The sequence below is a fragment of the Desmodus rotundus genome, chromosome 8, assembly GCF_022682495.2.
Source record: "Desmodus rotundus isolate HL8 chromosome 8, HLdesRot8A.1, whole genome shotgun sequence".
Classification (NCBI taxonomy): Eukaryota; Metazoa; Chordata; class Mammalia; order Chiroptera; family Phyllostomidae; genus Desmodus; species Desmodus rotundus.
Window position 1 is genome coordinate 86,971,187 of NC_071394.1, and position 27,196 is coordinate 86,998,382.

The 27,196-nt window shown below is 36.9% G+C and overlaps 1 protein-coding gene across 1 annotated transcript in view; it reads left to right on the plus strand.

The window, feature by feature from the left end:
- The window catches only part of ERC2 (ELKS/RAB6-interacting/CAST family member 2), a 932,688-nt gene that overhangs the window by 305,980 nt on the left and 599,512 nt on the right, over nucleotides 1-27,196 (plus strand). Inside the window, exon 6 of the mRNA XM_053930289.1 lies at nucleotides 13,562-13,729. Within this exon, the coding sequence (XP_053786264.1) occupies nucleotides 13,562-13,729 (168 nt within the window). The remainder of the gene's footprint in view (nucleotides 1-13,561; nucleotides 13,730-27,196) is intronic.

The following is a 27,196-nucleotide window of genomic DNA, read 5'->3' on the forward strand; positions in this document are numbered from 1 at the left end:
TGATATTTAAATTGCAAAAACCTAGAGGCTCTGAAACTTACTTGGGAAATGGAAAAGTAATTGTTAGTCATTGGGTTTAATGAGGCAGTGATAGAAATAGAAATCATAAAATGACTTTGGATCCCAACTAACAGAAAATGCAAGATCTGAGGCTGGGAGAGCTGACTTTATAAACTTTTGTTTTAATGGTTTATAAAGACTCAAAGAATCATAGCAGAACATTTCAGAAGTTTTTATGAAATGCTACATAAGGAAGGAAGTCTAACTCTGGAAACCAAGCTTAAAATTGCTGCTAAATATTGTTACCTCTTATTGCTATTTGTAATGAAGGTGTAGAAAACTTTTAAAAGTGTCCCAGAGAGCTTGTCTTTTACCAGGGGCTTTTGGAGAGGCATCTTCCGAATGACCACTGTCTACAAAGATTAGTTTGGAGGTGCTGATTGATTTGAGTATTTCTTTAATAGAGGTCAAAGCTTGTTTTATTGTGATTGCTTGAAGTGTACTAATTTTTAAATACAAATGATAAGATGAAAAATTCAACCTAACATGAAAAATAGCTCCTGAAATTATTTACATATCAATGTTCTTGTTTGCTTATATTTTTGAAATGTTATTTAGCTGAAAATTATTTTTATGACCCATTGGTGATAAAAATTGACTCAGCATTTGATTTTTCTTCATTAACAGGATGTGATCTCAAATCAGTCTTCATCTTAATCTGCAGTGCTTTGCTCTAAATAAACAATAAAAGCAACTAATAATTGTATACAAATTCATTTTTTAGATATAGAACTGTCTTGAAATAGATAATTAAAAAATTGACAGAAACAATGGAACAATGTGGTGGTATGAAAAAGAATTGCTGCTTGCATTAACTATTGAGATGAATAAAGCAATGTAGGTTGGAGAGAAAGGAAGTATTTTTAATAGTCACATGAAAGGGTGTGCAACTCTGTCCTAATACTAAGCAAATGGCTGGGACTCTTCAAAGTGCCATGATTATATTAATTAGCAGTGAAGACCTAAATTACTTTAAAAATATGACGTCATAGAAAAACTATGATCAACATTTTCCGTAAGATGGAAGGTGAATTGTAAAAGTGTAAAAGCAGAGCACAAAATATCAACCTGTGCAAATGTTGAGGGATACTAGACATAGTCAGCCTGGGTGGAAATCCTGGCATCTTGCAAGCTCTTTGGCATGTGTACAGTCTCCCTGAGTACTGAGACACTGGGAGAACTCCTGACCTGGGCAGCTCTCACCTGTTTGAAACTTCAATTTCTACCCTAACTCAGAAGGCTGACAAGGGCCCTGACCAATGTAGCTCAGTTGGTTGGGCATTGTCCCACAAAGTGAACGGTTGCTGGTTCAATTCCTACTCAGGGCACTTGCCTGGGTTGCGGGTTTGGTCCCTGCTCAGGACAAATACAAGAGGAAACAAATTGATGTTTCTCACATTGATGTTTCTCACATTGATGTTTCTCTCTCTTACACCCTCCCTTCTTGTCTCTTTCTAAAAATAAATAAATAAACAAAATCTTAAAAAAAAAGAAGGCTGATAAGGATCAGACTTTGAGAGCAGAAAGAGGCCATGAAAAGCATAAAGTTCCTTTAGGAGCACTATTGAGCCTTTAAGAAGGAAATGTAGGACTTCTGATCAAGACGGCGACGTCGACAGACATGGCTCCCCACATCACACAATCACATCAAAATTACAACTAAAATATAGAACAACCATAATATAGAACAACCATCACTCAGAACCATTGGAAATCAAATTAAATGGAAATCTGACAACTACAGAATTAAAGAAACTACATCCATCTAGACTGGTAGGAGGGGAGCAGACATGGAACAGGCTGGTTCCTCACCCATGTGTGGTGGATAAAAATTTGGGAGGGATATCTTGGGAGTGAGGATTCCCAATTGCACATCAGGACTCCCAGCCTAGGGTTCCACTGCCATGAAGATAAGTCTTCACAATTTCTGGCTACAAAAGCCAGTGGGATTTGAGTCAGTGGAAGAAACTGCTGAAGCCCCAAGCAGTTCCTCTTAAAGAAACATAGAAAACCCTATAGGCTCTATGAAAAAGCTACTCAACCTAATAAGTAAATTTGGCAAAACAGTGGGATAAAAAGTCAATATTCAGAAATTGAAGGCATTTTTGTACACCAAAATGAAATATCAGAAATAGAAACTAGGGGAAAAAATCCCATTTACTATAGCACCAAGAAAAATACAGTACCTAGGAATAAACTTAACAAAGGGGGTAAAAGACCTATACTCAGAAAACTATAGAACACTGAAGAAAGAAATTAAGGAAGACACAAATAAATGGAAGCATATACTGTGTTCATGGATTGGAAGAATTAACTTTATTAAAATGTCCATACTACTCAAAGCAATCTATAGATTCAATGCAATCCCTATTAAAATATCAATGACATATTTCACAGGTACAGAACAAATATTTCAAAAGTTTATATGGAACCATAAATGACCCTGCATAGCCTCAATGGTATGGAGAAAGAAGAACAAAGTAGGAGGGATTATAATACATGACATCAAATTATATTACAAGACAACTGTAATCAAAACAGTCTGGTACTGGCATAAGAACAGATACATAGATCAATGGAACAAAGCATAGAGCCCAGAAATAAACGCATATTTCTATGGTCAATTAATATTTGCCAAAGGGGGCAGGAGCATAAAATGGAGTAAAAATAATCTCTTCAAAAAATGGCGTTGGGAGATCTGGACAAGTACATGCAAAAAAATGGAACTAGACCGATGACTTACACCATAAACCAAAATAACCTCAAGAAGGATAAAAAACTTAAATATAAGTTGTGACAACATAAAAGTCCTAGAGGAAAACATAAGTAGAAAAATTTCAGATATCCTACACAGTAATATTTTCACTGATGTATCTGCTACAGCAAGGGAGATAAAAGAAAAAATGAACAAATGGGACTAGGTCAAATTAAAAAGCTTCTGCATAGCTAAAGAAAACATCAGCAAAATGAAAAGGGAACCAATCATATGGGAAAACATATTTGCTAATGATACCTTGGACATGGGTTTGATCTCCAAATATATAAAGAACTCCTATGACTCCACACCAGAAAAACAAACAATCCAATTAAAAAATGGGCAAAGGACCTGAATAGACACTTCTCCAAGGAGGACATACAGAGGGCCCTAGACACATGAAAAATTGCTCAACATCACTAGTTGTCAGAGAGATGCAAATTAAAACCACAGTGAGATACAACTTCACACCAGTCAGAATGGCCATCATTAACCAATCAACAAACAACAAGTGCTGATGAGGATGTGGAGAAAAGGGAACCCTAGTGCACTGTTAATGAGAATACAGACTGGTGCAGCCACTGTGGAAAACAGTATGGAATTTCCTCAGAAAACTAAAGATGGAACTGCCTTTTGATCCAGCAATGTCACTTCTGTGATCCTAAGAATCCTGAAACAACAATTCAAAAGAACCTATGCACCCCAATGTTCATAGCAGCATTATTTATAATAGCCAAGTGCTGGAAATAGCCTGAGTGCCTATCAGTAAATGAATGGATCAAAAAACTGTGGTACATTTACACAATGGAATACTATGCAGCAGAACAAAGGAAGGAACTCTAACACTCCACAACAGCATGGGTGGAACTGGAGAGCATTATGCCAAGTGAAATAAGCCAGGCCATGAAAGACAAATACCATATGAGCTCACTTATAAGTGGAACCTAATGAGCAAAACAAACCAATAAGCATAATAGAATGGAAATACGGAACAAACTGACAGTGACCAGAGGGGAGGGGGGAGGGGGTTAGCAGTGGAAAGGAGGGGAAGGGCCTAGTCAAAGCACATGTATAAAGGACCCATGGACATGGACAACAGGGTGGGGGGTGACTGTGGGAGCAGGTGTCGGGGGGGTGGGGCATGGGAGAGCAATGGAGGGAAAATTGGGATAAAAAAAAAAATCTCACACACAGACTCACTTACTCACACTGACTCCCTCTGGGCTCCAGCACCAAGGTAGCAGCTTGAAAGGCACCAGTTGTATACAGGGAGAAACTGAAGTGTCTGGCATGAAGGTGAACAGAGACCATTGTCCCTTTTCTAAGCATTCCCCTGGCTGAGCAGGCAGGCTGGTGCCCTATCTGAGATTCCATCAACCTGGCTAACACTGTTTGACTCTCCTTGGAGATCCTAGAGACTCTCCCCACTGTAGTTACTGGCCCAGCAAGCTGCTTTTCCATATGAATGGCTGGTCTTGGCTCATGCTTCACAACTTCCTAAATCCTATCAAAGAAGCAATAGCTAGCCTCAGTGAGCATCAGGCCTGGCACTAGCAACAGGTAGCCTAGATTCACAGCTTGGCTTCACCTGTGAATCTCCAAGCCCAGCACAAGTAGCAGCCAACTCAGATTGCTTTATAGCTCATGTAGGGTGGCCCCTGGCAAAACACAGGTGGGGGCTGACCTTGGCCTGTACCACCTGGGAAATCCCAGGGCCAGCGTACCCAGTAGGCAGCTACAGACCACGTTGGAGCACCTCCACCCTCCCCTGGCACAACTGATTCTCCACAGAGAGTGGATGTAGGTGCTAAGTGGTCACAGGTAATCCTGGCAGCTCACTGGCCTAGGTAAATCCCTACTCTGAGTCTGCCAACAGCAACCAAGGCTCAACTACAGGAGGAGGGTGTACTCAGCCCACAATAAGGGTGCACCTAGAGTACCCAGCTTAGGTGATACAGGAGGCTGTGACACTGGACCCTACAAGACAGCTACTACATTAGGCCACACTACCAAGGAATGGAGTTAAAGTAGCTCTACTTAATACATAGAAACAAATACAGGAAGGCTGCCCAAATGAGGATACAAAGAAACATGTCCCAAATGAGAGAACAGATTAAAACTCCAAAAGAAGAGCTAAGTGAAACATAGATAATCAATCTGTCAGATGCAGAGTTCAAAACACTGGTTATAACGATGCTCAAGGAACTCAGTGATGACCTCAAAAGCACAAAAAGATCCAGTCAGGGCACATGGACAAAACTAAGGGGGAGGATGGAAGCAAGAGAAGGAGGTGGGTTTGGCTGGGGTGGAGGAGACTAGTGGGAGGAAAATGCAGACAACTGTAATTGAACAACAATAAAGTAATTTTTAAAAAATCCACTCAGAAATGAACGATACACTAATTGAAATCAAGAACAACATGCAGGGAACCAATAGTAGAGTGCATGAAGCTGAGAATCAAATCAATGATATGGAACATAAAGAAGCACAAAAAACCCCCCAAAAAACAAAAAACAACCAATCAGAACAACAAGAGGTAAATAGAATCCAGAACAATGAGGATAGTATAAGCAGCCTTTGGGACAACTTCAAGTGGTCCAACATTCACATCATAGGGGTGCCAGAAGGAGAAGAGGAGCAAGAAATTGGAAATCTATTTGAAAAAAATAATGAGAGAAAACTTTCCTAATTTGTTGAAGGAAATAGACATGCAAGTCCAGGAAGCACAGAGTCCCAAACTAGATGGATGCAAAGAGGCCCACTCCAAGACACATCATAACTAAAATGCCAAAGGTTAAAGATAAAGAGCATATCTTAAAATCAGCAAGAGAAAATAAGTTCATTACCTACAGGGGAGTTCCCATAAGGCTGTCAGCTGATTTCTCAAAAGGAACTTTGCAAGCTAGAAGGGATTGGCAAGAAATATTCAAAGTCATGAAAAGCAGGCACCTACAGCCAAGATTGTTCTACCTAGCAAAGATGTCAAAGGGCAGATAAAGAGCTTCCCAGACAAGAAAAAACTAAAGAAGTCCATCATCACCAAACCATTATTACATGAAACGTTAAAGGGACTTATTTTTTAAGAAAAAGAAGATCAAAATTGTGAAAAATAAAATGGCAAAAAAACCCCCAAATCTATCAACAATTGCATCTAAAAAACAAACTAAGCAAACAAGAAGAACAGAGACAAAACCATGGATCCAGAGAGTGTTTTGGTGGTTACCAGATGAGAGGGGGTGTGGGAGAATGAGGGAAGAGGTAAGGGGATTAAGAAGTACAAATTGGTAGCTACAGAATAGCCATGGGGATGTAAAGTACAGTATAGGAAATGGACTAGCCAAAGAACTTTATGCATGGCCCATGGATATGAACAATGGTGGTGGGATTGCCTGAGGGGGTGGGGGTAGCTGAGTGGAGAGGGACAGAGTGGGAAAATCAGGACAACTGTAATAGCATAGTCAATAAAATATAATTAAAAAAAGAATGGAATGTAACATACAAGTAATTGTTTTTATGGCAGGGAAAGAATGATGGCATCCCCTATTCTATATGAGACTTTGTACTTTGTGTAAGACATTTTTCATCTGCCAATCCCAGTTCTTCTATATTAGCCACTCCCTCTGTTTTCAGAGTTCACCAAAGATGCCATTCCGCTGTGTTAGATGTATCCCTTTATTCTGAATTTGTAACACATTTTCTTATTAATCTCTGATGGATTACAATCCTCATAACCCAAACTGCATGATAAAAAGAGTATCATGTGCTACACATGAGGGCCGTATCTGCAGTGAAAAAGAAGCTGTTTTCCTTGGCAGGATGGTTTTCTCAGGGTGTTGGTTGTGTCACAGACATAAGTGGTGGAAGAACTTTCAGACGAGATGAAGTGTTCCTGATGTCCACATGGACTTCACATAAAGTATGTGATGTAATTCCGATTGGCTTTTCTTCTTGCCATCACAGAGACAGACCTTCCTCCAGCCTCAGCTCTCATGTATGTTTGATTGCATCACTTTCCATTTTTATTGAGTTTATAGCTATAAAAGAAGCCAAAGGCATATTTTTATGGAAGAAAATGATTTTTTTTACCCAGTAACTATATTCCCCTTAGAAAAGCCTTTTTTTCTGTTATTGTCTGCATAAAATATTTATTGAAAATTTATCTCATGGCAGTAATAGTCTGAAATATATTTAAAGCAACTGCCTATTTAATATTTATAGATTGAAGTAGTTTTAGCATTATCAATGTATTTTTATTGAATAAACTAGGTATATGTAGAACTTGCCATCTTCTTCCTATTAAATACCATTTTGTTGGTCAAGCTAATTTCATTCAAATTTCTCTCTCAATACCCTACTCTTACAGTAGATTTCTGGTCTGGCATTTGTAGAAGTTAGCACAAATCAGTTTTTTCACTATAAACGTCATCTTTGCTTACAGTTGAAAGGTTTTTTTAGCATTATTTTCAGATGAATCAGTTTCATATGTGGAATCAACTGTATACTGTGCTGTCAGGTACAACTGCATAAGACTTGGAGCCATACCCCTGAGAAGAGTGCTGATCGCAACAGACTTAAATTCTTTTATAACTTTAGGTAATCCTAATCCTGATTTCCCTTTTGTTTATACTGTTTTGTTATTGTTGTTGTGTGAGTGTTAAAGAGAGAGAGAGATTCTTTTATTTTTTTTCCAGATTAAAATGCTCATAGACTCACAGATGATTAAATTATAACAATAATACTATATCATGGACTACATATTATGACTACATATACATATGTATATCATGGACTACACATACCTGAGCATGCTTACATATACTAGAGCATGTTGATGGTCCATCATGATTCTCTCCCAGTGAACTTTTCAGCACACTCCGAATCATTCTCAAGACTACCTTTTGACCAGCCACTACCAAACCTTTAGATATGGCCAGAATGATGACCTATTTGTACCCTGATCAGTCTGACTTCTCTCTGCAAATGGGATTTCCTTCCATATAAGCATTCCTATGGAACCCTAACACTTCTGAAGATGGGGGTCTTACTTCTTCTTAGGCATCTCATTCTGTTCATGCTCAGCAGTTATTGTCAGTAGCTCCATTCTCGTTTATGCCGGTTTTAGTTGCTGAAAACAACAACAAAAAATACTGGATGAAATATATTTTAGAAACATATGTTTTAAAATGTATTTGTGAACTGTCAAGTTAGAAAAAATTTCAAGGGCCAAAACTAAGCCAAAGCAGGGAGCTAGAGTGATAAGTAGAGCACTGACTATATCTTCTTGCTAGCATTTGCTAGGCAGATGAACTTGAGCTTTCACTTTCACAGTCACAAGGACAGTTAAGAAAAAAGACCAAAGCCTGGACCTGCTCAAGATGGGGAGTCAAATAGGAATCCCATTACCAGTACCACATAAAGCTGGGATCCTAGACAGCTTAACTTTTTAGTGTGAGGGTAAACTAAAAATAACCTCCCCACTCTACCCTCTTCCCAGACTAGGGACTCCAGGGAAAATTATATATTTTAAAACTTTGAGCCAAGTGGAAGATGAAAAAATTGGCTTTGAGAATCTATAACCACAGCTGGCTCTTGCATAGTTGTGCAGTGTGAGGTGATCCAAAACTCTTCAAGTAGAGAATATAGTTTAAACTGGAATGCTTGGTTGGTAGTGCCCCAGGTATTGGCAGAGGCGAATGCTCTGGAAGGCCACATGTTAACTTAGTCTCAAAGTATTTATGTAGATAAAGTTACAAAAAACATGAACACACAATATATATTTTTAAAATTACAAAAACAATAAACATTTAAAAAAATTACAAAACCTGCAAGAAAACAAGTCACCCTAAGTGATAGCCAGTAGAAAGAACAAACAGCAGAACCAGATGGCAAGAACTTCAGAAGTTGGACTTTTAAGACAAACACTGTGATATAAGTATGTTTATTATGTTTAACTGAATGAAAGAAGGGATTGGAGTACAAATAAAATGCAAGAAACTATAAAAATATCATAAAATACCAATCAAATTTAAATAGCACCAAATAAAACTTCTAGAAATGGGAAAATAAAAGGGCAAATTTCAAAGCTCAATGAATAAATACAGAGAGGTCACAGAGGAGAGTCACAGAAGAAGAGAGACTTAATAAACTAGAAAACAGAGCAGAAGAAATTAAATAAAAAGGTACAATACATGAAAGGTAAGATACATAGAAGATAGAATAAGGAGGTCATGCAAAAGTATACAGTTCCAGAGGGAAAGATAGAGTATGGACAGAATCATTACTCAGAAGCAATATTTGAAGAAATAAAAACAGAAATTTTCAAAACTGATGACAAGTACCAACCTACAGATTCAGCAGATCTAAAGAATCCCAAATAGGATAAATAAAAAGAAACCTATCTATTTGTATCAAGGAAAGCCATAAAATCTCAGAGGCAAAGAAAAAGTTTACAAAAGCAGGCAGAATATCTGTCTAGAAGAAATATATAAATGGCTAATAAGTATGTGAAAATATGCTGAATGTCATTAGTTGTTAGAGAAATGCAAGTCAAAACTACAAATCAGATACCACCTTATATCCACTGAAGTGGATATAGTTAAAAAGACAGATAATAACATGTTCTGGTAAGAGTATGAAGAAATTGGAATCCTTATATAGTTGCCGGTGGGAATTTAAAATGGTACAGTCACTTTGGCAAAAGTTCTTCAAAATGCTAATCATATAATTCCTTATGGTCTAGCAATTGTACATCTATGTATATACCCCAAAGAAAGAAAATATATGTCCCCAGAGACTTGTACATGAATATTCTTAGTAGCATTATTCATAATAGCCAAAGTATGGAATAATGTAAGGGCCCATAAACTGGTGAATTGATAGACAAAATATGGTATGTTCACACAGTGGAATATTATTCAGCAATAAAAAGGAATGAAGTACTGATGTATGTTACAACATGGATGAACCTTGAACATTGCACTGTATGAAAGAAACCAGTCACAGAGTACATATATTATACGATTCCATTTACATGAAATGACCAGAACAGGCCTACCTAGAGAGACAGAAAATAGATCATTGTTTGCCTACAGCTGCTGGTAGAAATTGGGGAATGGAAAGTGACTTCTAATGGTTACAAGAGATGTAATGAAATGATGAGATAATGAAAATGTTCTAAAATTTTATTTTGATGCTGGTCGTACACTGTGGATACACTAAAAACCCCCAACTGTGCACTTCAGTTAGGTGAATTTTATGTCATGTGAATTATATTTCAATAAATCTGTTAAAAATGCAGCTAATGAAAACATTTCATGACCTTTAAAGGAATGAATTTGTTGTGGACTTTAAGACAAAGAAACAATTTTTAGGGCTAAGAAATTTGCAGAACTATAAGGAAGAATGTATTATTTCACCATTAAGTGGGTGTTTTTAACCTACTCATAAGTAATTAACAGATGAAGCAGATTAAAAGATCAAAATATGAAATACTGAAACTACCTAATTAAAAGTGTTATCAAATGCCACACATATATATAGAATATTGCAATCAACAATTGTTGGATACATATTCTGTTTAAGTACACAGTATACAAAGTACATCTTTGATGACTGACAATGTACTATGTTAATAAGTAATAGAGACCAAATTTTAAATGATTAATATCAAATATACCATGTTCTCTAGTCACAAAAAAGTAAAATAAAAAGCACAAAGATAAATAGGAAACAAGCAGGTATTTGGAGATTAAGAAAACATACTTCTAAATAATAATTGATGTCCTGACAGGGTTTGCTCAGTGGGTTTGGGCATCATTCTACAAACTGGAGGGTCACCAGTTCGATTCCTAGTCAGGGCACATGCCTGAGTTGTAGGTTCTGTCCTGGCTCAGGTATGAACAAGAGGCAGCTAATTGATGTTTCTCTCTCACATTGATGTTTCTCTCCCTCTCTTTCTTTCTTTCTTCCTTTCCCTCTCTCTAAAAATAAATAAGTAGGATCTTTAAAAAATAAATAATAATGGAGATTAGAAAATATTGAGAACTGAACAATTATGTCAATGCTGCATATCAAATCAGTGGAGTGTGCTACTGACAAGGAAATTTATAGTCTTCAGGCTTATTATACATGGGAAGAAAAAAGACTGAAAATTAGTGAGATAGACATCCAACTTTAAAAGTTAGAAAAAGTGGAATAAATCCCCCCCAAATAGTAGGAAGTAAATAATTAAAAAATAAGAGCAGAAATTAATGCACTAGAAAATAAAATGTTGGATGATCAAGATAGCCACAACTGGAGTATTTAACATGACATCCTATGCTAAGATTCATCAAGGAAAAGAATAAAAGTGAAGAACATTGGGAATGAAAAAGAAGACATAATCATAATTGCTGTAGGTATCAAAGATAAGTGGGTTTTATGAAAACTTCTTGAGAATAAAGGTAAAAATTTAGATGAAATGAATAGGTCTTGGGCAGGAAACTTTTCAAAATTGACTCAAATAATTACAAACATAAATATTCCTATAAGCAACAGAGATGGATGAAGTAAGTAATGGTTTTTGGAAAGAAAATACCATCTCTAGATGGTTTTGCTTGTGATTTGTAGTAAACATTAAAGGGAAGAATTTTCAATTTTATAAAAATCATTTCAGAACACATTGAAAGAAGGAACACTTTCTATTTTACTTGGAACACTAAATTGATACTAAAACCTGACAAAGACAGCATAAGATAGGAAAATTACAAGCCAATCTCACCCATAGATAGAAGTTCCTGACAAAATATTAGCAATATGAATCCAGTGAAATATAAGAAATATAACACATCATATTGAGTAGAGTTTTTCATTGTAAGACAAGGAGAGATTAATATTTTAAAATTCCACTAATGTAATTCATTACAATAATATATTAAAGGCAAAAAATGTGATGAATCATGAGGTGCAGACAAATGTTTGATAATATTAAACATTCCTCAATGACTTAAAAAAAAAAACTCTTGCCAAAGTTGTAATAAAAGGGAACTTTCTGAAACCTAAGATTGCCTATAAAAAACTACAACAAATGTGAACGTTAATGATGAAACATTGAAATTCTTCCCTTTAACACCAGAAACAATACAAAGAGTCATCATTTCCACCAGGCCTCTCTTGTCTTTCCTGGCCTGCTGTGTGGCTGGGGTGGGCTTCCTTAGAGCACAGTAGTCGGAGGATAATTGGACTGCTAACAGGTGGCTGGATGCCAGCAGGAGGAAGCTGAAGCTGCCGTTCTTTTACAGGCTAGGGTCGGAACATACTGACACTTTCGCTGCATTCAGCTGGTAGAAACAAGTGACAGTCCAGCCAGGTTCAAGAGGAGGGTAAAATGACTCCACCCCTATTTGGGAGGAGCAGCATGCATAAACAGATAGGAAGAAATGGGTGACAGTTATCTCTGGAGATCATCTATCACTGCTCCAATCAGACTGGCCAAAATGTAAAATGCTGGTGACATAAGATACTGGCAAAGAAGTGGAGTGGTTAGCACACTTACACCGTGTGACTGTGAAAATTAATATAACTGCTTTGGAAGACATTTTGGTTATTTACTGAAGTCGAAGACGTACATAACATGTGGCCCACCAATTTAACTCTTAGATTATTTTTGCTCTGTGTACCAGGTGATATGTAGAAGAATGTTTGGAATAGCATTTTTTGTGATAACAAAAAAACCTGGAAATGACCCTAAATGTCTATCAGCAGCAGAATGAACAAATAAATTGTGGTTAAGTCTTATAATGGAAAACTGTTCTTCAATGAAAATGAACAAACTGCATATACAATAACACAATATAATCTCTAGGACATAAGATTGAGTAGAAAAAAGCATAATATTGATATACTAATATAATTGAAATACACAGTGCAAACAAAGTTAAAAACCTAAATAATTTGCAAAACTAAATAATGTATCATTTACAGATGCAAAAAGTACACAGTAAACCTAAAAGACAAGCAAGAAAGTGACAGGCACAAAATTTAGAGTGGTGATTGTTTCTGAAGGGGTAAAGAAAGACATAGAGGTGGGATGGAACACAGATCATTCTAATAATCATTTTTTGGTGAATTGAATGATGGATATTTTTTGTATTATTTTCCCTTATACTTTATTTTATGTTCTCCCTTATACATATTTTATGTTCTTTTGTGTTTTCTCACTATTTGATATAAGCCCCCCAAAACCAATACTTATCTTGAGGGGAGAGTGAGGATTCTCTTTTGTCAAAGAATGCCCTTGAATGATCATTTTCACTGTGGAGTAGTAGAGAAGGTCCAGGTTCTGTGTTGGATTAAGTGCCTTTATTAGCTCCATGAGGATCTTGGTGAATGACTTTGTGGTTTCATGGATGAATAGTAGGTTTGGCCAGGAAGCCTTCATTCCTCTGTGAACCTTGGTTCTCAGTGGGGTGGAAGGTGGAAGGCAGTTTGCTGACCTTACCTACTCTACTCTTACCCACATTACAGAGAATCTCCAGACCCCAAAGACGGTGCGGCTCCCAGGGCCATCTTTTTAAGCAAACTTATAGCCTGCCTTGTGGAAATACTGATCAATGGCTATTGAAAATAAAAATAAAAACGAAATAATAAGTCATTTAAAGAATACATACACAAAAGAAAAAAATGAGATAAATGAGTAATTCCCAAATATAGAGTAATATAGAGCAGTAGCTGTGGCTTCTAATGTCTTGCAATTTTGTTGTTTTACAGATTGATCAGCTGAAGCAGGAACTTTCAAAGAAGGAGTCAGAACTTCTTGCCTTACAAACAAAGCTTGAAACCCTTAGCAATCAAAACTCAGATTGCAAGCAACACATTGAAGTGCTTAAAGAGTCGCTTACTGCCAAAGAACAGAGGGCTGCCATTCTTCAAACTGAGGTAAGGTGCTGTCTCAGGATTCCAGAGAGCAGACATTGAGTTGATAGAAAGTGTCTTACCTGAGCAATTTTCTTTAGAAGATTCCTTAGCCAAACCCTTGGAGCCAGAGGTATTTTGTACATCAGATATTTGGGGGATTTTGGAAAGGTAAGACCCATTGCAGACATCATAGACTACATAACACTCCCAGCGGGGGTGCTGGAAGTGCTCTACAAACACGTGCATATTTATGTAGAAAAAAGTTTCTCACTCCGATATAGGATAAATAAAAGCTACATAGATAGCCTCTCAGTTAGTGTCAGATTGTGCCACTAAAGGAGTTTGCTTCATGCTTGGAAATTTTTTTTTTCATTTTTCAGAACTTTTTGGATTTGGGAACCATGTATAAATGATTGAATCTGGAATGGTTTTATTTTATCAAAAATCATTGTAAAAAGTCAGAATGTCATTTACCTTCCTTTGTCATGTATCTATATCGGTCCCCTTCCTGGCATCTCTGGTTCCAAAGGTTTCTTACTTCCTAAGGAGTATACTCAATTTTCAATATTCACTTACTCATTGAAGAAAGTTGGTGTTGTGTGAGTTTCATAAAGGACATATTGGTTTGTTATTCCTTATTCACAGTTGGTGAAAAAGTAAATACATGTTCCTATCCTATTTTCTTGCTCTCTCCAATGGATTATATCTTTGGGGCTGCTGAGGAATGCAAAACACAAGCAAATTGTTGTATAAATAAAGCAGTGACAGACAATAAATCGTTATGTGTGGGCAGTAACGAAGACTAGTGTGCACGTCCCTGATTTTTGCACAGAGGCCGTGCATTGTGTGGATCACTTTAGGAGAAGGTGATCTAATTAAAATGCAGGTTCCTTCTTGTGTGCTTTGAGCTGTGTCTTTCAATACATACATTTTTGGGTCTGTGGGAAGATTTGGATTTTCCTTAGGAGTTAATGGGGCCATTCAGCAGGTCTGTGCCCTCAGTGGAGGTGCAGGACAGTGTTCCCAGGGGACAGGAAATAGGTTCCAGATTGGATAAGTCTTGGCATACACCTGACTTAGCCCCTATGCACTTGACATTGGGTAATAGTTATTTGATGGATTCAAACCAGAACGATCATTTTAGCTTCAATGATGTATATACTCCACATTTAAGAAATATAAGTTTCAGTTGTATGTATGTGGAAGCATGGATATTTTCTTTTTTAAGGCAAAAACTTAAACTATGCCATAAATTGGAAGGTGGTTTGTATCTCCTTTGAAGAGGAGCAGTGAATAGTATCTACAACTATGCTGTCTAATACGGTAGCCACTAGCCACATGTTTACTCAAATTTAAATTACTAAACTTTGGTAAAATTTAAAATGTAGTTCCTGGTAAAGGGGGTCAAATCTATGCTGACAGAAGATCATTTGGTTGGGGGGCACACGATGCAGTATACAAATCATGTATTGTAGAAATGTATACTTGAAACCTATAGGATCTCATTAATCGATACCACCACAGTAAACTTAACTAAAGAAGAAGAAATAATAAAAGTCAGTAAAATTTCAAATGTAGTTCCTTAGTCACACTAGCCACATTTCAAGTATTTAATGGTGAAATGTGGCTAATGACCGCTGTATTGGATAGCACAGCTCTAGAACATTTCACCCTCTAGCACTTGTCTGGAATAGGGTTTGAAAACTACAGCTTGTTGGACAAATCCTGCCATCTGTGTGGTTTTGTAAGTAAAGGTTTTTTTTTTTTTTCTTTCCTTACCCGGGGACATTTTTTCATTGCTTTTCAAGGGCGAGGAAAGGAGAAACAGAAACATTGATGTGAGAGAGAAGCATCGATTGGTTGCCTCCAGCACATGCCTGGGCTGGGGATCATATGCACCTGGACCAGGGATTGAACCCCCAATGTAGGTATGTGCCCTGACAGGGAAGTGAAACTGTAACCTTTGGGTTACGGGATGGTGCTCTAACCATTTGAGCCGCACTGGCCAGGGCTGTAAGTAAAGTTTTATTAGAACGCAGCCACACTCCTTCATCTATGTGTTGTCTTTAGCTATAACCACAGATTTTAGTAGCAATAGAGATTATATGGCCCACAAGATAAAAATATTTACTCTTTGGCCCTTTCCAGAAAAAGTTTGCAAACTCACAGCATTGTGATTTTGTGGGAAGAAGGCTGAGTAGCAATTGGAATACCTGGCCTGACTTCTCTCCAGCAGCCTTACTCTGAACTGGGACAGATGGCTTGCTGATCCTCATTCCAGAGCACAAGTTTTTCTTCACACTGGATTATACACAAAGCAACTGATTGTGCTACAGTTGTCTTAAATTGGCAATAATACCAGCAATACTAATCAATTTAGTGCAATCATGTTTTTGTGTGTCGGGTAGGAGGAAGTTTGGGAAGTAAGGCAGTCTGTTGAGGTATTGCTCCAATAGGCAATCAGGCTCCTTGGTAGGAAGGAATGAGAAAAGTCAGCACAGAAAGGCTTACTTTCTTTCTCTTACTACCTTGTACTGATGAGTGCTGTGTTCCCAGACTATTTTCCCTTTCTTATTCTCTCCTCTGTGTTTTACCTCTCTTGAATTAATGTAGTCAAAATTAGACCTATGGATATTTCATGAAAAAGACAGTGGTGACATTATGTGGATAGCTTCCCTCCCACATTCAATAATCAAAATGACCCAGTAAAAAGATGGTGCTTTGACATAGAAAAAAAATTATTCTCCATGTGCAGAGAGAGTGAGATGATTTTCTAGTCTTCTGCTTTGAAGTTGGGAGTATGTGATTAATGATTTTATCAGCTGGAAACATCTGAGGAATTTTCTTTTGCCTTTTTTCTTCTTTTAAGATCTATGTAAGTGAAAATGGAGACAGTTACCCAGTGATGTCCATCTCTGTTAAAAGTTTATCTAATTGTTGGATCATAGGCAAAGGATTTTTGGCAACAGGGTAAAATGTATTAATGTGATTTTCCCACTTCTAAAGAATCTCCCTACCTTATTGGGCAAGTATTCAGTAAATGAGATGTGTTCTGTACTGTTTTGCCATACAACAAAAGACCTGAGTTTAAGTTCATGTGAAAGATACAGCACTCATCCTTGGAGGAGGTTGCATGTAATAGCTTCTTCCAATTTTATTCCTGAGCCATTCCTTAAAAGCTTTTGCCAAAACAGAAGAGGGCTCTCTCTAGAATTAGAAGAAATTTTCTGGTTTCTTTGGAAAATCTGTGCTATCAACTGGTTTTAGCTATTCTTTTAGAAAACGGTATAAATGACAGATGTCACTGGCATTAAAGTTCACCTCTGCAAGGAAGACTCTTGCTACCAGAGAGTTTGTGTTTGGGGGGTAGCAGGATTAATAGAGGGGCAAGCGGTGGGGGCAAGTTGTCTGGGTTTGCAGCTATGTGGCTTGGCCCTTGGGTTGGTTTGTTTTAACTTGAATAAATGCCCAGACGCTCTTTGACATGTGTGCAATAAATCAATGGAATAATAGTTACACACACAGAGGGAATACACCACATAGCTCCTAACATAACATTTTACTTTTTAAAATAGCTTCAAAGGGCCCCAAAGCCAAGTTTCTTATTTTGCTACCTCCCTTGATGTTTTTATATAACAACTTACTCCCATCCACCAACACATTAATTACATGGCAGTATAGATAATAAATTAGCTTTCTCTAGGACTTTGATTTTTCTGGATTTCAACAAATAATTACCAACATATCCAGAAATTAAGAAGAGAAGCCTAGATATTATTCTATGGTCTGAAGTAAAATGTTGTATGAAGAACACACCACTGAAAAGTGAGAGGTGTGTGTTGCCCTGGCTGGTGTGGGTTAGTGGATTGAGTGCCGTTCTATAAACCAAAAGGTCGCTGGTTCAATTCCTAGTCAGGGCAAATGCCTGGGTTGCAGGCCAGGTCCCAGGTTGGGGATGTGCAAAAAGCAACTGAATAAATAAATAAATAAATAAAATCTTTTTTTAAAAAGTGAGAGAGGTGTGTGGACATACTTCAGCCTGCCCACTGAATAACTGTGACATGAGAAAGCCTTGAACTTCTCTGAGCCTCCAAGTCTTACCTATAAAACGGCAGTCTTTGTGCCAGCCTGGCACATCTGTGTAAGAAGTGCTTTAACTCTAATAAAGCGTTTCAGCTATAAATGGTGTTGATTATCATCTTGCTGTTATTATTATTTTTATTGTATATCAGGGCTGTTGTTTGGGGAATACTCCACCTCATTTCTCCTCTTATCTCCACTCTGTGTGTTCTACCTTTGTGGGTCTCTGAATTTTTGTGTCTGCATTTACCAAACTCAGGCTTTTATATTTCAATAGAGTCACTGGTTTTTATGAAGTTACTATAAAAGTGCCATCTCTTTTGTTCTATCCAAAGTTAAGAGATTCCTTTTTGTTTTCTGGCAAGTACACGTTGCCCCAGCCCAGCATGATTTTTAAATGGCCAGATGTGGCAACTCTTTTGCATGGTTTCTGGAAGTGTTATATGACAGCTCTTATACTCATTGCTGTTCCAAAAAGGTCAGGGGAGAATTCTACTTGTCTAAGGGTAAACACTTGAGAACCTGTTAATTAAGACAGAATGCAGGGGTTTTGTACTTATGAAGGCAAGGGGCAATGCATGCAGATTAGGTTAGGGCAGCTCCATAGCCAGGGTCCCTAACATTTTTGGTCTTGTTTTTTAAATGAAATCCATAGGAAAGAGAATATCATGTAATTTATAGGCTTACTCCCTTGAAGAATTCACCTCAGCACATACGCACTCATGTTCACATGCAATAATGTGTACAATTTCAGGCACTTTATAGATGCCCCAAAGCATTTCCAAGAATGTCCCATTCAAGATTCCTGCCCCATAGATTTCATACATTTTTTCATTCAACACACAGTTTGTGAATGACTGCTGTGTGCCAGATATGGTTCTTGCCCTCATCCAGACAGTTTTCTATTGGGTATATGGGTAAATGATACAGAACTGATTTATAGTGCCATCAATGCTCAGCAATTTCTGGTCATTAATAATGTCACACAGAATCTTAATTACATGCCATCTTCCTTCTGTTGTTTAAAAGTGGGTAAGTCAAAGCTGGAGAGAAAATAAAAAGAAATAAATGTTTAGCTCCTTTGAAAACTGAAGTATGCAAGCTACATGAAATATCCATTTATATCTGTCTCTTTTAATGGAAGGCTAATATTGCTAAGGTGATTACTCTGACACTGTTTTTATGTTTTGATTAAAGCTGATCGTTTTTGAGTCCACATTCAAGCAACCTGAGTCTCTTTGAAAAAGGGAATGGTATTTATGGGGTTATAGATGCTCTGCTGGTTTGATTATTTCAGGAGTTACCTCACTTGCTTAGAAATACTTCAGTAGACTGTACTTCAGAAAGACCTTCCCTTGTCTTGTTGAAACGAGTGAGGTATCATTTGATAATATTTTATTGATCATGGTGATGGATAAGGTGGGACCCATAGTCTCAGGAGCTACTTGTCTTAGACTTTTTAATTTAACTGTATCGCACAAATGTCTACAAAGTGTCTTGTGGCTGCCATACTGAATTCCAGGAACTGTGGCTAAGTGTTTGACATGCAATACTTTATTTTAAATCTGATTTACAACTTGTGAAGTTGGCATTGTTGACCCATTTTTTAAGATGAGAAAATAGAGATTCAAAGAGGATGGGTAACTTGCTCAAGGTCACACAATGATGAGTGACAGGACCTGGGTTCCCAAATCCTGAACTCTTAACCCTAAATCTAGGGCCTTCCATGAGTCCAAGAGAATTGAGGGCCTCCTTTGTGTCAAGGAACTGACATACATTATCACATTTAATCTTCATGGCAAAATTTGTTGTAAGGTTTATAATTATGTCTAAATAGGTGAGTCCTTTGGGATTGCAAGAAGGCTTAATAGGCGCAGTCCTGTACTGGCTATGAAGAGGGGTAAGAATGAATAACTCTGGGACTTAAATCCTCATGGTAACATATGGCTATAATAACATTAACACAGTGGCCATAATATTGAAGGATAGTGCCCAAACTCTAGAGAGGGTGACATTTTTCATGAAGTCTAGAATTCTAGTGTATTAAGAATTCATTATATAATATTTAGTTTTTATTTCTTTAAAGATGTTTTATATTATGCGTATACACATATATTCACACATGCATACTTTGTGAAAAAATAAGTAAAGGAATGGAAAATAGTATCTTACTATGTTTTCTCTTTGTGTTGAAGAGTCAGGTGATCCTTAAGTCATCTCTGATTCACATATTATACATTTGTAATGTACAGAATTAAGTGCATTTTCAACAGAAGTGGTGATGATCATTTCTTCAGGGAGATTGTGCAAGGTGCTGGCAGCGGAGGAAGTATTATCTGAGCTCGTGGCAGCAATTTTTGGTATCTGATAAGACAACCAGAAAGCAGTCTTGTGCTGTCGGTTTTCAAGCCATGTCATAAAAACCAATCTTTGACAATGGAATGTTGTTGTTACATGGAGAAAATAAATTTTATGAGCCCTTGTTTCCTGGTTATTCATATTGAGAAGAACCCTCCACCTCACTTTATGGTGAGGGTAGACTCTTGGGTATAAAGGTCACCATGACAAGAAGCCTGAATGCTTTGCGTCCTCTTGGGACTATGGTACTAGACGCATTCATACAGGGCTTTGCGAACTATTCCAGACACTTAAGGAACGTCTCTTTCTTATGAACTCACGTGTTATCAGCAAAAGAGGTTTTTTAATGGATGGAAATAATATTTGCTACAATATGTAATGTGGGATTTATATGGAGTGCTCCCTTACTTTTAATCAGTAATTTCAGTTTTCCTTTTTACCTCCTGCCTTGGTTGACCAGCAAACAGTAAAGTCCTTTGTAATCACTTCAGTTCAGCCTTCAAAGAATATTATGTTAAATGTCCTTTCTGAGACAGACTTTTGTTTAATGCTTTTCATAATCACTGCATTTAAAAGTGAGGTGCTTTTAAAAAAAAAGTTAGTAACATACGACAAAACCAATTTTTAAGATTGTCAAGTTACCCCAGTGCTTTCAAGACTTGCAAGGAATGTCGTTAAAATTAATAAATTAAGGGACTTGGTGAAAAAATACACAAAACAACATCATAGTGTCACTTGTATTTTTTTTTCATTCTAATCCCATCGTTGGCTTCACATTTTAAAATGTTTTTATTTGACTGGGAAAGGCATCATTTGAAATTTTTATTGATAACACTCTTAACTGCAAGAAAAAGACATAAACCTGCAAGTTGTAACTATCATGGTGGCCACATTTGGGAGGTCTGCAAAATGGTTTATTACCAGTAGAAAAGAAATGTTGGGAACCACAGTCGTTACAGGGGTCACCAGCTCTGCTTACGTACATTCTATTTCTTCCCTTTTCATTACGAGGGTATGTGTGATGGCAGTACCAAACTACATGCTAACCCACCCCCTGATGTCTGTGGGCTCTGTTTTGATTTTCTCTTTATTAATGATGTGAAAACTTTGGGGTCACATAAAAATGAGCCAGGGTCAGGTGTTGTGGGCCCCAGAATACTGAAAGTGTCCTTGTATCTAGCTAGTGAAGACATTGTTTAAAGGGACCACATTTTACTTCCTGAAATTTTTAGCTGTTTTGCAGATTTTAGGTATCTGGGTAAACTTTGCAAGGCAGCCTCATAGACTTACTTTCTTAAGTAAAACATGAAAGACTTCTGGTGTAGGAATTGAAATGTGTTACGCTTGTTGGCTGCAGTTCCAAGGCAATTTCTTGTCTATTAAAGGATGATGCAGGTAGCTACAGACATTATTTTCCATAGGCCAAGAGTCTAGTACTTTAGTTGTTGTTATTGTTGTTCAGGCTTCCAGAGAATGCCCTATTTAACACCTTGTTAGTATAAAATTGCTTTTGACTTCACAAACACAGGTGTTCAGTTTGAATGTTAATGAAGTGTGAAATAGGTAGATGTCTAAAAGGAAATTCTATAAATTGTGAACCTGGCTCTGTCAGCACACTAAATGGATTAGGAAAATTCATTGTCTGCCCTGTAACTGAACGCCAGTGCGATGCATGGACAAGAATTAGTCCTGAAAAGCCAATAAAATGGAGGGAAAAGTTGAGCCTAGGAGATGATGATTGTGTGGGTGCCCTGCCTCCTTCCCCCACCACAAATGAATGCTGGTACAGAAGGACTGGGGAATCAGAATGGCTATTCAGAAGACAGCCAAGAAGGAATACATATGAGCAGACAACACAGAATTTATAGAGTAAAACCACAAACACCTTATTTTCCATTGTACTAAAATAATGATGTTTTACAGTACTCATTTTGTATGTAATTCTGCTTTCAATTTTATATTGTTACTATAGCTCAAATCTCATTATAAGTGTTCCAACAAAAATCCCTTTTTAATCAAAAACTTTCCAATGCTTAGCCTATTGTCAACTTATTTTGAGCAACTTATTTTTCTAGCGAAACAAAAGAACTTGGTCCTTCTTTTTGTATTCCTTGGGATGTCATTTGACCTGGGTGGCTCAACATGTAATTAAGATAGCTGAATCATTTTCATTTCTACACTAAATCCCATCATGACCTGCACCCGCTGTTTTGGCATGTGGAGATGGATTCAGAGCCCTTTATCTTCTTTGATGGAAAATAAATACATCATTAGTATTTTTATTTGTTTTTACTTCCATTTGAAAAAGTCATTGTCTATAATATATTAAGCTGCAACTGGAAGTGACAGTGTCCAATTAGCAAATCATCCATGAGAAAGTACATGTCCACTGGTTCGTGTTACTTACTGGTGAATGGTTTGCAGGGAAAAAAAAGAACATATTTCTGACATATCTGTGGGAAACTGAATTTCCACTTTAAAAAGGAGATGACAGAATTTAGAAGGAGGAAAATCCAACAAAACTCTCGCTGACCTCTGAGCTGACATTCCTTCTTTTTTTTGGAGTATGAATTATATGGAAAACAGAATTTATTAAGTACTTCCATTCATTTTGTTTCCTTCTGGGGGGCACCATTTGGAAATAACCAGTTTACATTGTGATTATGTCCTCCTGACACGGGACCCACATTTGTAATACTTGCCTCCATTCCTCTGGAAAAAGGCTAACATTTGCTGTGGTTGGGTTTCTTTATGTGTATATTTACATACCAAACCCAAATCTACAGAGTGAAGTTAAATTGTAGGGCTTCTGTAAGAATCTTTTATTCATTTCCATTGAAATTGATTCTTTTTAAAATTAAATACAGATATCTATTCCATACAGACATATATTTCCCCCTCTTGTTTTATTAAAAAAAAAAGACAGAATATAACTTGAGGTAGTAAGTTGTGTAGATGAAGATATTTTTAACCTTACAGGTTTGTTTTTATTGCAAGTATTTCTATCTTGAATAAATTGTGTGAAATTTATTTTCTTGCATTATTTATTTTTTTATTTTATTATTTTTGTCGAATGTAGGTGATTTCTTAAATCTTTATAATAGAATGTCGTTTGGCCTCTGAAATACTATCAGTTGTTAATTTGAAACTGGACAGATTGTTAAGTTGTGTTGTTAAGATCTGGCCAAATCTGAAGGAAAAGAGAAAGTCCAACTCCTCATTTACGGAGTGTGACACCTTAGCCCAGTGCCGGCAAAGCCAGTGTCAGAGGGGCCGGCACTCGCCCTGGTGCGCCACCTGTGGCTGCCCTTCTGGGAGCAGTACAGGAAGGGGGAAATGCTCGACTAGGGCAACTGTTTGGGGCTGCCAGCGATCTAGATGTCAGATTTGTCAACTCTTCAACCTCAGTCTCACCCAAAGTCAAAAAGTACATTTGCAGAAAGATGTACATGACTTTTAAAGATTTAATTTGGAAAAGTGTAATCATATTTGCACTTTTCCGTGTGTGTAGGTGTATGTAAGACAGAAAGAGAGCACTAAGATATGGAAATTAGGTACATAGCATAATTTTGGTAACATTTGTTGGATCTCCAGTAGGTTATTTACAAAATATATACTGTTTGTTAGGCATGGTTCTAGGTGGCAGGAATATAGAAGTAAACAAGAAATAAATGTTGCCAACATTATCATCCATGATTTTATTGAAAAAAAGTTTAAGAATTGTTTGTAGCTTTTTTTGTCTCTGAGTATGCACTAGGATTGATTCATGAAAGATTCAGTATAGTGGCCTGTTGGTTGCTTGACAGAGCAGCCCCATAAAGACCTTGCATATAGAACAGACTGAGTAAGCTTATGAAAGTACCCAATCAAAAGAACAGTTTATTTTAATGCTTACAGCTTTTTTCATGTACAAATCCTTAAATTTTCAAGGGTAAGTTTCTTGGATAAAGTCTCTGATATTGTGGGACACAAAAATATAATCTCATTTCTCAGGGACATTGTGGCCTCACTGGGGTTTTCATTACTGTGCTGCACTTAAGTATTTTAACCCTTTACGAACCTAATATTTATACAGAAGGAAAACTTTATCACAATATAAGCTTCTTAAAGAAAATGGATTTTTCACTGGGTTATGGGACCTCTGAGAGCAGTGCCTAGCACAATATAGGAACTCCAAAAGTATTTATTAGATCAGTTGTTGCTCTCCTGTATCATTGGGGGTGTAGTGAGAGAATTAGATGAGATATTGCATCATGGTAGCAATGGAAATATCCACTCTTAGGTGATGCTTTAATACTAGTATTAGGAGAAAACATGGAGTAAGTCCCTTATAACTTAGGCATAGGGAAAACTTTCTAACTATGAATCAACATCTGGTAGCAATATGTATAAGATTGATAAATTTGATGCCATAAAATAAAGAATTTTTGCATGGTGAAAGTTATAGGCAGAGTAAAAGACAAGTAACTTGGGTCATATACTTGCAAGATATATTGTAATTAAAGAGTTCTTATCCCCAATATATAGTTTTTAACCAAAGAACCAACAACCCTATAGAAGAATGGGCCTGATATACAGATAGTATACAGAAAAATACATGTAAAGGTGCTTAATTTATGATGCTCAACCTAACGTATGATAAGAGAAATGCATATTAAAACTACACTGAAAAACAATTTTCACTTATTAGACTGGCAAAAATCCAAAAATTTGAAACGTACTCTATTGGTAAGACAGTAGGGAAAACTAGCTGTCTAGTAACATTGCTGGTAGGAATGAAAATGGTATGGCCCCTTTCAGAGGGGAATTAGGCAACATTTAGCAGGTTACATATCTTTACCTTTGACTCAGCAACCCCAATTTAGAAATAGATCCCAAAGATACACTGGCAAAAATACAGAATATTCAAGACTGTTTATTGCAACACTATCTGTAACACTACAAGACTGGAAACAACCAAGGTGTTTACCAGGAGGGAATTATTTGAATAAATTACTGTGGTCCAAAAAATGGATTAATATGTAGCTATGTGAAAGATGAAGAAGCTCTCTATATACTGATATGGAGTGACTTCTAGGATATATTGTTAAGTGAAAAAAGAAGAGAAGGTGGTGAAAGTGTATAGGGTATGCTACCTAAAAGATTTGCATCTGTCTCTCTCTGTGCATATATGTGTGTGCGTGAATATATATCTCTGTTTATATATTTTAAAAATTGGTGGATAAACTATAATATTAAAATAATGTTATTTGTTTTGCAATAGAGTGAGTCAACAGGGAGAGAACCTAGACTTCTTTGAATATTTTGTTTTGCAGATTTGACTTTGGAACCAATTAAATAGTTTACATAATTATAAAGTAAAATTAAACCCAAAAAGGCAATCCCTAAAAAGTTAAAAGGAAAATTAACCTACCTGTGTATCTGAGTGGTGGTTTATGCACCCAGGGAGCTTCTGTTCCAAGTGGCCTTGAACCACAGTACGCTGAGTGTACATTTCTAGTGGGATATAGTCGAGGACAAAAAAAACCTACAAAGAATCTTATTTTTTTCAGTATCTGTATTATTGGTTATAGTGTGAGTAATGTTATTCTAAGATATAATAGAAGAGTGTGTGTGAAGAGTGGGGTAAAACAAATGAGTGTTTCTGTTGGTATCAGTAAGAGCTGGGATTTTAAGAGCTTCGGAGAAAGGAAATACAGATGCAAGATTGAAATTAAGAAACATTACTGTAGCCCTAGATGTCTTTCATATTTAAGAACAGGTATATGTAAGTAGGCTAGAGCGGCTTGTCGTGCCGGACCGCAGGGAAGCTGAAGACTGGTAACACTTGTCAAGAGGACTCAGGAGCAAATAAAAAATGTGCCCACTGGACAAAGAATTTGAGTATCAGTGACACATAAAATATGCTTAAGTCCAAGAATTCAGAGTTATAACTAAAATAACCCTAAAACCTCTTTTGTAGATTCTAGAGAATCAATGCATTATTTCTGAAACTGGTAAATAAGGGAAAGAAATGAATAGTCATTGTAACACTTTTATATAAATTGTATCTCAGGATAGTCAAAGAGTTGACAAAGAGAAGATTCTCTTTATAGATTTATTTCAGCTAACAAATGAAGAAAGAATACTAGACTCTCACCATTTTGTAACTTCTAATGATTTAGTAGATCTGGGGAATTGAGCTCTAGTAGCTGTCACATCAAATATTACGTGCCTCCTGATGGAAGTACGCTCCTTTGTCAATGAAGCAGTCTCGCCAGAAATTCAAACCAGAATCTTACTGGAAATATAGAAGACAGAGAAAATTGGCCAACAACTCCAATGATGCAGTGAGCAAGCTCCCCATTATGGGAAACTCTAAAGTACAGATGACTCTGTGTTTTGTTTTTTTTTTTTTCTTTTTGTACAACAACAAAAGTCTTCAAGGAAAAAGAGAGACAGAGGTAGAGGGGGAAACTGAAGATTAAAAAGCTTAAGAGACGTATTAACCAATCATAATGTATGAACCTTATTTGCATCCTGATTCAAATAAGCAAGACAGTAAAATTGTGAGGCAGCTGGGGAAATCTGAAGGTTGAACTGATGATAGTGAGAAATCATTGGTAAATTTCTCTAAGGTGTGATGATGGGTTTTTTCCCTTTAATATAGAGTCCTTATCTTTTAAAGATACATACTAAAATACGGATGAAATGATATGGTATCTGGGATTTGATTTAAAATAACTAGGGGGCTAGAGAAGGGGAGTGATTGGGGTCATAGAGAGACAAGAGTATCCATGAGTGGGTACTTGTTGAAGAAGGGGAATGGGTACATAGAGACTTATTATATTATTTTCTGTACTTTTACATGTGTTTGACATTTACACAAGAAAATGTTAAGAACAAAGTAAAAATAAATGACTCAGTGGCTTGCATGGGCTCTTGGAATTTCTTCACCAGTGACACCGATACGCCACAAGATCTCTCCCACCTACCATTGGAATTCACATCCTCATTTTTACAGATGCTGTTGCTGCTCCATTATTCTAATTTTGATGGTGACACTGAAGA